At 49.8% G+C, this 14,704-nt stretch overlaps 1 protein-coding gene across 1 annotated transcript in view; it reads left to right on the forward strand.

Moving 5' to 3' along the window:
* LOC106576092 (protein FAM171A1) overlaps nucleotides 1–12,665 on the forward strand; it is a 35,353-nt gene extending 22,688 nt beyond the window's left edge. The window contains exons 4-9 of the mRNA XM_045698448.2: nucleotides 163–321; nucleotides 1,209–1,385; nucleotides 5,192–5,308; nucleotides 8,416–8,530; nucleotides 8,765–8,879; nucleotides 9,145–12,665. Coding sequence (XP_045554404.1) covers nucleotides 163–321; nucleotides 1,209–1,385; nucleotides 5,192–5,308; nucleotides 8,416–8,530; nucleotides 8,765–8,879; nucleotides 9,145–10,773 — 2,312 coding nt within the window. The 3' untranslated portion in view covers nucleotides 10,774–12,665. The remainder of the gene's footprint in view (nucleotides 1–162; nucleotides 322–1,208; nucleotides 1,386–5,191; nucleotides 5,309–8,415; nucleotides 8,531–8,764; nucleotides 8,880–9,144) is intronic.
* The last annotated feature ends 2,039 nt before the right edge of the window (nucleotides 12,666–14,704 follow it).

Below are 14,704 nucleotides of genomic sequence, written 5' to 3' on the forward strand. Positions count from 1 at the left end.
GAGAGAAGGCCAGCATTCATATGGCGTTCATCACACATCTTCCAGACATTCATTTGACAAGCTGCGTTAAAAAGGGTTACAGGGGAGATGGACACTAAGGAACAGTGGATCTAAGTGTGTGAGTGGTTCCTGACCCCCCCCCCCCCCCTCTTTCCTCCCCAGGATCGAGGGGTCAGTCCTGGGTTCAGTTCCAGCGTCGAGCCCTGAGCCTCCCTCCCAACTCGTCCTACAGCAATCTCACTGCCCTGCTGACTGTGGCCAACAACCCCAGCCACATCCAGCACTTCCCCTACCTACAGGGCCTGGGGGGCAACGGAACAGGTACCTCCACTGGGACAGACTGGGACCAGACTTAGGTGGAATACACTCTGGATGGAAGAGATGAGGGGTGGGTGGGTGGGGGATGAGGGGTGGGTGGGATAGAAGACATGAGGGGCTGGTGGGGAGTGTGTGGTGAAGGGATGGATGAGGGGTAAGTGGGTGGGTGGGTGGAGATGTGGGGTGAAGGGACAGATAGGTGGGTGGGCAGGTGGGGTCAAGGGTAGGTGGGGGAGGTGACGGTAGGGGTGAGGGGGATGTGGTGAAAGTAGGGGTGAAGGTAGGTGGGAGGGGTGGGGTGGGTGGGTGGGTGGGGTGAAGGCAGGGGAGTGGGTGAGGTGATATAGGGGTGAAGGTATGGGTGGGTGTGGTGAAGTGAGGGGTGGATGTGAATAAGGTAGGGTTAAGGGGATGAGGGGTGAAGGTAGGGGTGAGGTACAGTTCTATGTAAGAGGCTCCATCAAAGATACACTACCCAGAAGAGCCCCCTTTAACACAATATAACCCCTGTGCTCTCAGACAACCTGTGTGTGTGCGTGTCCATTTTACATTTGTATCATTTAGCAGACACTCTCCACTTCTCTTTCTCCCTGCTTCCTCTCCTCTTCTTCTAATCTCCTCGCTCTCACTAAACTTCTCCTCCCTCTCTCCCTCTCACTGCTCCTCTCCTCCCTCTCTTACTACACCTCTCCTCTCTCTCTCTCTCTCTCTCTCTCTCTCACTACACCTCTCCTCTCCGTCTCTCCCTCTAACTACACCTCTCTCCTCTCTCCTCTCTCTCTCCCTCTCACTACACCTCTCCTCTCTCTCTTCAACCCTCGCTACTCTCCTCTGCTCTCCTCTCTCCCTCACTACTCCTCTCTTTTGGCTCTCCTCTTGTCCTCTAACAGGAAGTGAGCGTAGGTTTGAGCTGACTCCAGTGGCGGCCATCTCTGTCCACCTATTGGCCAGCGAGGGGGTGGAGCTCCAGGTGAATGGCCCAATCAGCATCTCCATCCCTCTACCGGCCAATAGCGGCCTGAAGGAGAACCAACACATCCCAGCCTGGAGGTTCGACCCCAGTCTAGGTGAGTACATACACACACACACAGCTTTTCAGTTTTTCCCTTTCTGAGCAGGGAGCAGATTTCCTGTGTTTGGGTCCAGAGTTCCTCCCCTCTGAACTTCTAATCAGTGGGGTAAGGTGTGTGTTGTGTTGTGTGTGTTTACCCTCCTGCATCCTTCATCAGTGGGATCTATGTTTCCTGAAAGTTGATGGGATGTGTGTATCTCAGTCAAGCTGGGAAATGCATCACTACATTCTTTTTTTAAAGGAACTGGGGAAAGAAAGCGTACCAGAATGCAACACACTGTACAGTGAGACGGGAGATTAGTGAGGCAGAGTTATGAATGGAAGACTTGAGAACTTTATAAAAGATTATCTGACATATTATTGGACGTAACGCACCCTATTAAAACACATCAAAACACTATACTTCTTGTTCCTGATTATATCCACATCACAAGATTGGCTAGGAAATGTAGCCTAACCTGTTTGGAAAATCCCTCCCTCCCCTCTCTCCCTCCCTCCCCAGATCAGTAGAGTTGTAGTCAGCCCTAGATCATTGACTCAGACAGCAGTGGAGTGATTTAGGAGGGTAGCCAGCGTAGTGCTTGAACCAGTCAAGCTGAGGTACACTACCAAGGACATCCTGTAATATGAAGGTCCAGTCACTGTGACCAACACAACGTGACTTACTGTTGCTGAAGGAGACCATTCACTAGGCCAACGAGCTGATTAGGACGGGGGCTATAGGAGCACAGACACACACACAGACAGATATACACATAAGGTGTAAACAATCACACACAGTACTGTACCTAGCCCAGCACAGCCTGACCCAGCATAGCCATGTTCTCCTGAGGAGTCAACTCTCTCACTGGGTGACCCTTTACATGATTGACATTGAAAGCCACTGTTCCCACGATGCCTTATAGCCAGAGGGTATGTAGCCTTGTGTCAATACACGCACACACGCTGTATGGGGTTAATATTTCCCAGAAACAGCCACCTCTGGTCCTCTGTGTTTTAGTCCACCGTTTCCCTAGCAACCCCCCAATAACAAACCTAACAGACCTGGGGCTTTAATTGAGTGTGTGTAAGTGTGCGAGTGAGAGAGAGTTTGAGATTTCTCCAGAAATATTTCTGCCTGATCATTCTTTCTCCACACAAAGAAGCCAATGTTAGGAGGGAGTGTGTTGTTGTCTAGGCTTGCACATGGAGAGGTGATAACACACACCAACTCTCACACACACACCAACTCTCACACACACACCAACTCTCTCACACACACACCAACTCTCTCACACACACACCAACTCTCTCACACACACACCAACTCTCGCACACACACACCAACTCTCGCACACACACAACAACTCTCGCACACACACACCAACTCTCGCACACACACCAACTCTCACACACACATGCCAACTCTCTCACACACACGCCAACTCTCACACACACATGCCAACTCTCACAGACACATACACACGCCAACTCTCACAGACACATACACACGCCAACTCTCACAGACACATACACACGCCAACTCTCACAGACACATACACACGCCAACTCTCACAGACACATACACACGCCAACTCTCACAGACACATACACACGCCAACTCTCACAGACACATACACACGCCAACTCTCACAGACACATACACACGCCAACTCTCACAGACACATACACACGCCAACTCTCACAGACGCATACACACGCCAACTCTCACAGACGCATACACACGCCAACTCTCACTGACGCGCACACACGCCAACTCTCACTGACGCGCACACATGCCAACTCTCACAGACGCGCACACACGCCAACTCTCACTGACGCGCACACACGCCAACTCTCACTGACGCGCACACACGCCAACTCTCACTGACGCACACACACGCCAACTCTCACTGACGCACACACACGCCAACTCTCACTGACGCACACACACGCCAACTCTCACTGACGCACACACACGCCAACTCTCACTGACGCACACACACGCCAACTCTCACTGACGCACACACACGCCAACTCTCACTGACGCACACACACGCCAACTCTCACTGACGCACACACACGCCAACTCTCACTGACGCACACACACGCCAACTCTCACTGACGCACACACACGCCAACTCTCACTGACGCACACACACGCCAACTCTCACTGACGCACACACACGCCAACTCTCACTGACGCACACACACGCCAACTCTCACTGACGCACACACACGCCAACTCTCACTGACGCACACACACGCCAACTCTCACTGACGCACACACACGCCAACTCTCACTGACGCACACACACGCCAACTCTCACTGACGCACACACACGCCAACTCTCACTGACGCACACACACGCCAACTCTCACTGACGCACACACACGCCAACTCCCCCACACGCGCACACACACACACACACACACACACACACACACACACACCAACTCTTTCTCTCACACACACACACACACCAACTCTCACACAGACACACAGAATCTTGAGCACACACACACACACCAACTCTCACAGAGACACACAGATGCTTGAGCATACAGAGCCACACAAACTCTCACACACAGACGCTTGAGCAAAAGACACACACAGACTTGGTCAAACCTGTTCTGCTAGTTTAACTGACAGCATGTATTTTGTTCTGGGATGTTGTGGAGCACTGAGCTGAATGATGTCACATACTGTTAGAAAGGAGCATGTTTACCTCCGTGTGTTTATGATGTCAATACCATCCAGTTAATGATGTAACTACCATCCAGACTCAATACATTACAGAGAGGAGTTAATGATGTCAATACATTACAGAGAGGAGTTAATGATGTCAATACATTACAGAGAGGATTTAATGATGTACAGTGGGGGGGGGGGGGAGAAAGAGTATTTGATCCCCTGCTGATTTTGTACGTTTGTCCACTGATAAAGAAAGGATCAGTCTATAATTTTACTGGTAGGTTTATTTGAACAGTGAGATACAAAATGACAACAAAAGAATCCAGAAAAACGCATGTCTAAAATGTTATAAATTGATTTTCATCCAGTTCACATCTGAACAGAGTTCATGATGACGTTCCTACAAACTCTCACAAAGGACTGGTACCAATGTAAAGGTGACCAGTAGTGTGTGTGTGTGTGTGTGTGTGTGTGTGTGCGATGCCTTACTGCCAGAGGATACAATACACTAATGTAAAAGGTCATCCAGTGAGAGTTGACTCCTCAAGAGGACAGGGCTGTGCTGGGTTGGGCTGTTTCTGTGCTTAGCTGTACTTGGTCCATGGGGATCGATGACAACTGTGGGAGGGAGGGAGGCGAAGCGTTTCACAAAGATGCTGAGTCACAGGCATTTCTCTCCTTCTCTTGTTTCTCTCTTCCCCCTCCCTGTACATTAGTTCTTCCTTTCTAATTGGGTTGCATCAGAGCATCTATAATAGACAGAGAATCCCCTGCAGAGCCCACTGCTGCACTGTCATAGCCTCTCTCATACACAGATCTAGGATCAGCCTACATACCACAAATCCTTATCATAACCAATGGTGACGAAATTAAAAACTGACATTAGATCGTTGTCCAGGTCGTGTTACCTCATCTTACACAATGACTGTGTCTGGCTATGTTATGATGATTCTGGCTCATATGGCTCCTGGCCGGTATGTGTTATGACTGTGTCACTGTGAGTATGCTGCCTCCTGGTGGTTGACTGAAGAACTGCAGCAGCACAGTGACTAGGCCAAACGCTTTACACTGATTTACTGTGGTTGAAGAGTATATGTCTAACTCTCTCTGTGTTTGTTTGTTTGTAGGGGCCTGGTTGAAGAGCAGTCTGGGCTATGTCCAGAGGGAGGGAGACCAGCTCAGCCTAACCTACATCGCCCCTCAGCTGGGATACTGGGTGGCTGCCATGTCTCCATTATACACAGGTACCAACACACACCATGTCCCCGCTAGACACAGGTACCAACACACACCATGTCCCCGCTAGACACAGGTACCAACACACACCATGTCCCCGCTAGACACAGGTACCAACACACACCATGTCCCCGCTAGACACAGGTACCAACACACACCATGTCCCCGCTAGACACAGGTACCAACACACACCATGTCCCCTCTAGACACAGGTACCAACACACACCATGTCCCCGCTAGACACAGGTACCAACACACACCATGTCCCCGCTAGACACAGGTACCAACACACACCATGTCCCCGCTAGACACAGGTACCAACACACACCATGTCCCCGCTAGACACAGGTACCAACACACACCATGTCCCCGCTAGACACAGGTACCAACACACACCATGTCCCCTCTAGACACAGGTACCAACACACACCATGTCCCCGCTAGACACAGGTACCAACACACACCATGTCCCCGCTAGACACAGGTACCAACACACACCATGTCCCCGCTAGACACAGGTACCAACACACACCATGTCCCCGCTAGACACAGGTACCAACACACACCATGTCCCCGCTAGACACAGGTACCAACACACACCATGTCCCCGCTAGACACAGGTACCAACACACACCATGTCCCCGCTAGACACAGGTACCAACACACACCATGTCCCCGCTAGACACAGGTACCAACACACACCATGTCCCCGCTAGACACAGGTACCAACACACACCATGTCCCCGCTAGACACAGGTACCAACACACACCATGTCCCCGCTAGACACAGGTACCAACACACACCATGTCCCCGCTAGACACAGGTACCAACACACACCATGTCCCCGCTAGACACAGGTACCAACACACACCATGTCCCCGCTAGACACAGGTACCAACACACACCATGTCCCCGCTAGACACAGGTACCAACACACACCATGTCCCCGCTAGACACAGGTACCAACACACACCATGTCCCCGCTAGACACAGGTACCAACACACACCATGTCCCCGCTAGACACAGGTACCAACACACACCATGTCCCCGCTAGACACAGGTACCAACACACACCATGTCCCCGCTAGACACAGGTACCAACACACACCATGTCCCCGCTAGACACAGGTACCAACACACACCATGTCCCCGCTAGACACAGGTACCAACACACACCATGTCCCCTCTAGACACAGGTACCAACACACACCATGTCCCCGCTAGACACAGGTACCAACACACACCATGTCCCCGCTAGACACAGGTACCAACACACACCATGTCCCCGCTAGACACAGGTACCAACACACACCATGTCCCCGCTAGACACAGGTACCAACACACACCATGTCCCCGCTAGACACAGGTACCAACACACACCATGTCCCCGCTAGACACAGGTACCAACACACACCATGTCCCCGCTAGACACAGGTACCAACACACACCATGTCCCCGCTAGACACAGGTACCAACACACACCATGTCCCCGCTAGACACAGGTACCAACACACACCATGTCCCCGCTAGACACAGGTACCAACACACACCATGTCCCCGCTAGACACAGGTACCAACACACACCATGTCCCCGCTAGACACAGGTACCAACACACACCATGTCCCCGCTAGACACAGGTACCAACACACACCATGTCCCCGCTAGACACAGGTACCAACACACACCATGTCCCCGCTAGACACAGGTACCAACACACACCATGTCCCCGCTAGACACAGGTACCAACACACACCATGTCCCCGCTAGACACAGGTACCAACACACACCATGTCCCCGCTAGACACAGGTACCAACACACACCATGTCCCCGCTAGACACAGGTACCAACACACACCATGTCCCCGCTAGACACAGGTACCAACACACACCATGTCCCCGCTAGACACAGGTACCAACACACACCATGTCCCCGCTAGACACAGGTACCAACACACACCATGTCCCCGCTAGACACAGGTACCAACACACACCATGTCCCCGCTAGACACAGGTACCAACACACACCATGTCCCCGCTAGACACAGGTACCAACACACACCATGTCCCCGCTAGACACAGGTACCAACACACACCATGTCCCCGCTAGACACAGGTACCAACACACACCATGTCCCCGCTAGACACAGGTACCAACACACACCATGTCCCCGCTAGACACAGGTACCAACACACACCATGTCCCCGCTAGACACAGGTACCAACACACACCATGTCCCCGCTAGACACAGGTACCAACACACACCATGTCCCCGCTAGACACAGGTACCAACACACACCATGTCCCCGCTAGACACAGGTACCAACACACACCATGTCCCCGCTAGACACAGGTACCAACACACACCATGTCCCCGCTAGACACAGGTACCAACACACACCATGTCCCCGCTAGACACAGGTACCAACACACACCATGTCCCCGCTAGACACAGGTACCAACACACACCATGTCCCCGCTAGACACAGGTACCAACACACACCATGTCCCCGCTAGACACAGGTACCAACACACACCATGTCCCCGCTAGACACAGGTACCAACACACACCATGTCCCCGCTAGACACAGGTACCAACACACACCATGTCCCCTCTAGACACAGGTACCAACACACACCATGTCCCCGCTAGACACAGGTACCAACACACACCATGTCCCCGCTAGACACAGGTACCAACACACACCATGTCCCCGCTAGACACAGGTACCAACACACACCATGTCCCCGCTAGACACAGGTACCAACACACACCATGTCCCCGCTAGACACAGGTACCAACACACACCATGTCCCCGCTAGACACAGGTACCAACACACACCATGTCCCCGCTAGACACAGGTACCAACACACACCATGTCCCCGCTAGACACAGGTACCAACACACACCATGTCCCCGCTAGACACAGGTACCAACACACACCATGTCCCCGCTAGACACAGGTACCAACACACACCATGTCCCCGCTAGACACAGGTACCAACACACACCATGTCCCCGCTAGACACAGGTACCAACACACACATTTAAAACAGGTATAACTTCCTCTGTGAACCGTAAAAAAAAAAAAATAATGTGTTTGTTTCTGCAGGTCCGGTGGTGGCAAAGGACATCAGTACGTACCACACAGTCTTCCTATTGGCCATACTGGGAGGCATGGCTGTCATCCTCCTCTGCCTGCTCTGTCTACTACTGTACTACTGCAGGTCTGTCTGTCTGTCTGGATCAATGGACTTCCCTGCTGACTGTCATAAGTGTGTCTTGTGCGTCAGTGAAGCAGTCTTGAGTTTCAACAGGACTGTCTTTTCTTTCCTCCCCCCTTTTCTCTCTCTCTCCCTCCCTGTCTCTGTCTCCCTGTGTCTCTCTCGCTCTCCCCGTTTCTCTCTCTCTCCCTGTCTCTCCCTCACTATCTCCCTCTCCCTGTCTCTGTCTCTTTCCAGGCGTGGTTGTGTGAAGCCTCGTCTGTCCCAGCGGAAGCTGACCCTGTCTGGTCTGGAGGGCAGTAAGAGAGACCAGTCCACCTCCATGTCCCACCTCAACCTCATCAGCAGCGAGGTCAGTCAACACCCAGGCCAGGGACCACTGGTCTCTTCATACAAACATGCTTTCTCCCTTTGCCACTGCACTTTGGAACTGCCATTGCACTTTCTATTGTTATAATCACAGCTAATATTCTGTTGAGTTTTTTCACTTTTGTGTTGGTGTGTATTGATAGAATTGTTCCCTGTGTGTTCTGTGTATTTTGTTTGAAGAGCATGTTAGATAATGGCATAGTACTACTGTCTGTGAAACTGACACTAAAACCTTATCACATCTCTAGGTTCATTTGGAGCTGGTCTCTATGACAGCAGAACCCGACATGACCACGCCCATGCTCAAACCCTCCTCCTACGATCGCCATGACCTGGTCTCCCATGGCAACCACAGTCGCATGTCGCTAGGAAACCACAGCCGAAGTCGTCATGGCTCATCGCTAGGCAACCTGACGCCGCGCAGCAGAGACTACCATCAGTCTGTGGAGACGTTCCCGTTTAAGTCAGCCCTCTCCACCGGGACGGATGCCGGCTACCGCCAATCATACACCTCCATCTGCTCATCCATCAATCAGCTCCCAGATAGACTTTCCTCCTCAAATCAGGTGCAGGCGTCAGCAAGTCAATTGAGTGGTGTTGGGGAGGGCGGGACTAGTGTGCTTGAGGCTACCTCGCCCTGCTCCCCACCTGTCTCCCCTATCAGAGGGGAGGGGTGTGAGCGCAGACCCCCAGACTACCTATTGTCCCGGTCTGTGGACCACCTGGGCTCCCTGCCCCTCTCCCTCCCAAGGCCGGGCCAGCTGCTGTGCTGTGGCTCTGTGGACCTGCTGAGTGGAGGAGACGGTTACCCCAGGAGGATCCGGCCCACCCTGGTGATCCCAGCCCACTACATGCGCCTGCCGGGGGAGCACCCGCTGTGTGGCCAGGCCCTGTTCTTACAGACTGACCAGCAGAGTGACCTGGAGACCATCCAGGCTGAGCTCAACGCCTCACACTCCCAGCAGCCCCTGGGGCAAACACACGCCGATTATGCTACCGCCTCAGCCAACCAGGGACAAGGAGAGGGGCAAGGGGAGTGGAGCAGCCTATCAGAGTCCCTGTCTATCCCGACAGCACTTGGGGAGGCAGGGATTATGCAAATGAACGGCGAGGACACGCTATTGGCCGAGAGGAAACTGATGGAACTGCGGGGAGGGAAGCCCCTCACACACCCGCGCGCCTGGTTCGTCTCATTGGACGGTCGGTCTAACGCCATCAGACATTCTTACATAGACTTGCAGCGGGCTGGGCAAGCCAAGGGGAATCCAGGTGGAGGAGGTAGCCATGGTAACAACAGTGGTGGTAGACATGTCAATGGAAACGACGCAAGTCTGGACTCCGGAGTGGACCTGAATGAGCCCAGAGCAGGGCGGAGGGGGAGGGAGGTAGAGAGGAAGGTAGGAGATAGGGAAAGAGAGAAAGACAGAGAGAGGGGGAGGACAAAGAGCGGCCCTCCTGCCATGGCCTACACCCAGCTGGTATATGTGGATGACCTGGAGGGGGAGGAGGAGACTCCTGAGTGTAGCCCCCAGGACAGCCCTTTAGGTCCAGGGTTGCAGAACACACAGGGACATCAACAAGTAGAGGAAGAGGAGGAGGACAGAGGAGAGGAAGACGAGGCGGAAGAGGAACACAGAGGAGAGGGGATGATACAGGAAGAGGCTCCTTCACCCCTCTCTTCCCCCTCCTCTTCCTCCTCCTCCTCCTCCTCCTCTCCACCCCCACTCACAGAGACAGAGGGCGTGGTTTTCAGGACTGAGCATGACCAGACGGCCCTATTGTCTGTTGCCCCTGACGACCACGGAGAGGAGGAGAAGAAGAGCCCCTGGCAGAAGAGGGAGGAGCGCCCCCTACTGGCAGTCTTTAACCTCAAATAACCTCTGACCCTTGAACTATGACCTTACTTACCCTCCCACCACCCTACCCCAGAGTGACATGAAGAAGGATTGGCCAGCTATAGATGTACAGATCATTCAGGAATACATCTGCACTGGGACCTAAATGGAACTGTCAGTGAATGGAAACGATTGGAACAGTTGGAAGTCCATTGGAACTCCATACATTCTAATGTCTAATCCTTCCTGTGTATCATCATAGCCCCACACTACATGGACAGGCCACTGACTAGACATGCCATAGAGACTTTGTCTGAGTGATACAGATGAATTCCTGAAGTGAAAACAAACTAAACAACGTCAGAGAACATGTAATGCACAACTGCTATGCCTTCAGCAAAAAGGGGCTGTAGAATAAAGTAGACAGACAATGAGTGTGTTTCAATACTTAGCAGCAGCCTCCTTTCCTCAGTCTTATCTGCTTCAGTCCACTGATCTGAAAAGCATCGGACAAGTAAAAGCAATATGGCGGATGTCTACTGGCAGGTCTAGGTAGAAGGAGTAGTGGTGTTTTAAGATCAGTAACTAGGACAGGATATACATACAGCAGGAAAGGAAGCTACTCTAATGTTTAATGCTGCAGGTAGATGTTGCCCAGAGGCACAGATCTATGATCAGTTTTCCCCCCACAAGTCTTAATCTGGGCGGCAGGTAGCCTAGCGGTTAGAGCGGTGGGCCAGTAATGTAAAGATCGCTGGTTAGAATACCCAAGCCAAGAAGGTGAAAAATCTGTCGATATGCCCTTGAGCAAGGCACTTAACCCTGATTTGCTCCAGGGGTGCCGTTCTACTATGGCTGCATCTATCCAGTGTATGTGACACTAAAACATATTTTGTTTTGTTATTTTTTTAGGTTTGCATTTTCCAACGTTAGGGTACCTTAGATTAGTGTGTGTGTAACTTCAGTTTCCCATCCACATGACTGGTGAATCAGATAATGGGATACAGCCCCCTCTGTTGGTGACTGTTGATATTACAGCACTCTACCAGTGAGGTTTTATATGAAGGTTTTTGTGTTGAACCACTGACTTCGGCATACTTTGCTCTAAACGGCTGGCTATGCATCACTTTTATACAGTTGCTTGAGATGCCTTGTTTTGTAATTTTAAGTACTCTGTGATTTTAGTTGCCAAACTATTTTACTCAAATACGTTTATGCTATTTTCTACTCGGATATGTTTTATCGTTTTTTTTCCTTACTGTAAGCACAGAGTTTGAAACACACACACACACACCCAAGCCTTTTCTCTGAAACCAAACTGCATCCTGACGTTTGGAAACCACTATAATCGACTTCCTCGTTTTCCAAGTGCCTTTGAACAAGTTGACTCGTACACATCAGTTGATCAGTTCAGCAAGCTATTTATTTCTCCTCTCCCCTGTTGAGCTCTAACCCTCCACTACCTCATCCCTCTCTCCTCTCCTCCCTCTGTCCCTGACAGACAGCATGCAGTAACCCCCTCTCACCTCTCCTCAGTCACAAAGGGAGGATGCTGTGTGACCATAGCTAGATTGTTTATTGATTTTTGCATCTGCCTCTGTGTGCCAGTGTGTAGTCATGTCTTTCTGCGCAAGCATGTGCCTGAGTGTTCATATCTGTGTGTGCAGACAATATACTGCAGGTCGTGTGTGTGTGTGTGACAGCATATGACATCTGAGGCATTACAGTGTATATAGTTCTCTCCTCTACATATTGACATGTGAGCTAGTGTTGTGAATGACCCCTCATCCTCTCTCTCTCTCTCTGTACTCCATCACCATAGTTACCACTCTGGAAGAGTACTGTATGTTACTGTTCCATCCATTCTGAATGTCTTAACTGGTTGCTTGTATTATAATTTACGCTTATTATTCTGAATAAAGAGACAAACTGGACTTCTGCATCTTCTGTGTATTGTTTAGCACTAGTCTAGAGAGTATAGAGCAAGTTTGAGTGTAGTAGAATTAAGGAGAACATAATTGAGTCATCCTCTGTAGATCAATGTCAAATGTGTGCAAGCTTCAGGATTAGACTGTATCCAGATGCATGGTTCACGTTCACGCTCTTATGGTTTTTGTTAATGTATCTGATAACTAGAGCAATAGTCATGGCTACATGTTCTACATTACTGAGCCACACCGAATTATGGTAAAGCTTTTCATTCCCTTATGGTTGACCTATTCGTTTCCATTAGGCTTGTCAGATTTCATGCTCCTTTTGACGGACCTGTATATAGACAGAAAATCTATCAACATCTTGCTGACTGGGAGAACCTGACTCCCCCCGCAAGGCTTTCCCGGTTGGCAGTTACTAACGGGCGGATTTAAGGGAGCAGCATATCAACCCACCATCGGGACATAATGGCCAGAGAACCTGCAGCTCAGCCGTTTCCCCCTGAATTCAGTAGCTGACAGACGCGCTCCTGTCACGAGAATTTTCAATCCCAATGATAATAACTAACAATAAGCTTTGACCAATCCCCAAGGTTTGTAAGACACTGGGTTTAATAATAATTAGGCAGACTCAGCTTATGCAAAAGGTCCGTAAAGTTTATTCACGAGAACGTTCTAAAGTCAAAATAAAAAGAACATGTCATTTTATAACTCACTCCCTCCCTACTTACGCACATACCTACACACAAACAGTAGATAGCCTACGCACATACATACACACGAACAGTAGGTGGGATGTATCCTTCCCCATAGTTCTCACCACTGTTTATCACTACCAAGCTGGCAGTTCCATTCCCCTGAGATTAGAGGGACATTGATGGGACTCCCTTTCCTGCCGTAAGTTTCTCAGAGTTCTAGCCAGGTCAGGTCATACAGAGTTTAATTGTTCTCAGTATTTTCTTAGTCACACACACATTTCTACTTGTCTCGACCAAACCTTATTAGACTGAAGTTTATCATTCTAATTCATTATACATGTTACAGAATCTAATAATTACTAATAGTTACGTTTGTCTAATTATTCATTATATATGTTACATAATGTCATAATTACGTTTCAGGGTGGAATTGTTTAGTCATTACCTTTAAACATATAAATTCCCTTATCAGCTCCATAGCGTGGCAATGTTGATGTTATTTTTTTTAATATATGATGGAAACGTTTGATCTATGCTATACAGTACCAGTCAAAAGTTTGGACACACCTACTCATTCAAAGGTTTTTCTTTATTTTTACTATTTTCTACATTGTTGAATAATAGTGAAGATGTCAAAACACATGGAATCATGTAGTAACCAAAAAATGTTTAAACAAATAAAAATGTTTTATATTTGAGATTCTTCACCCTTTGCCTTGATGGCAGCTTTGCACAATCTTGACATTCTCTCAACCAGCTTCATGAGGTAGTCACCTGGAATGTATTTCCATTAACATGTGTGCCTTGTTAAAAGGTAGGGGTGGTATACAGAAGATAGCCCTATTTGGTAAAAGACCAAGTCCATATTATGGCAAGGACAGATGAAATAAGCAGAGAGAAACAACTGTCCATCATTATTTTAAGACATGAAGGTCAGTCAATCTGGAACATTTCAGTTCGCAAAAACCATCAAGCGCTATGATGAAACTGGCTCTTATGAGGACCGCCACAGGAAAGGAAGACCCAGAGTTACCTCTGCTGCAGAGGATAAGTTCATTAGAGTTAACTGCACCTCAGATTGCAGCCCAAATAAATGCTTCACAGAGTTCAAGTAACAGACTCATCTCAACATCAACTGTTCAGAGGAGACTGTGTGAATCCGGCCTTCCTGGTCCAATTGCTGCAAAGAAACCACTACTAAAGGACACCAATAAGAAGAGACTTGCTTGGGCCAAGAAACACGAACAATGGACATTAGATCGGTGGAAATTTGTCCTTTGGTCTGATGAGTCCAAATTTGAGATTTTTGGTTCCAGCAGTCGTGTCTTTGTGAGACACAGAGTA

Source organism: Salmo salar, chromosome 02 (assembly GCF_965601325.2).
Source record: "Salmo salar chromosome 02, fSalSal1, whole genome shotgun sequence".
Classification (NCBI taxonomy): Eukaryota; Metazoa; Chordata; class Actinopteri; order Salmoniformes; family Salmonidae; genus Salmo; species Salmo salar.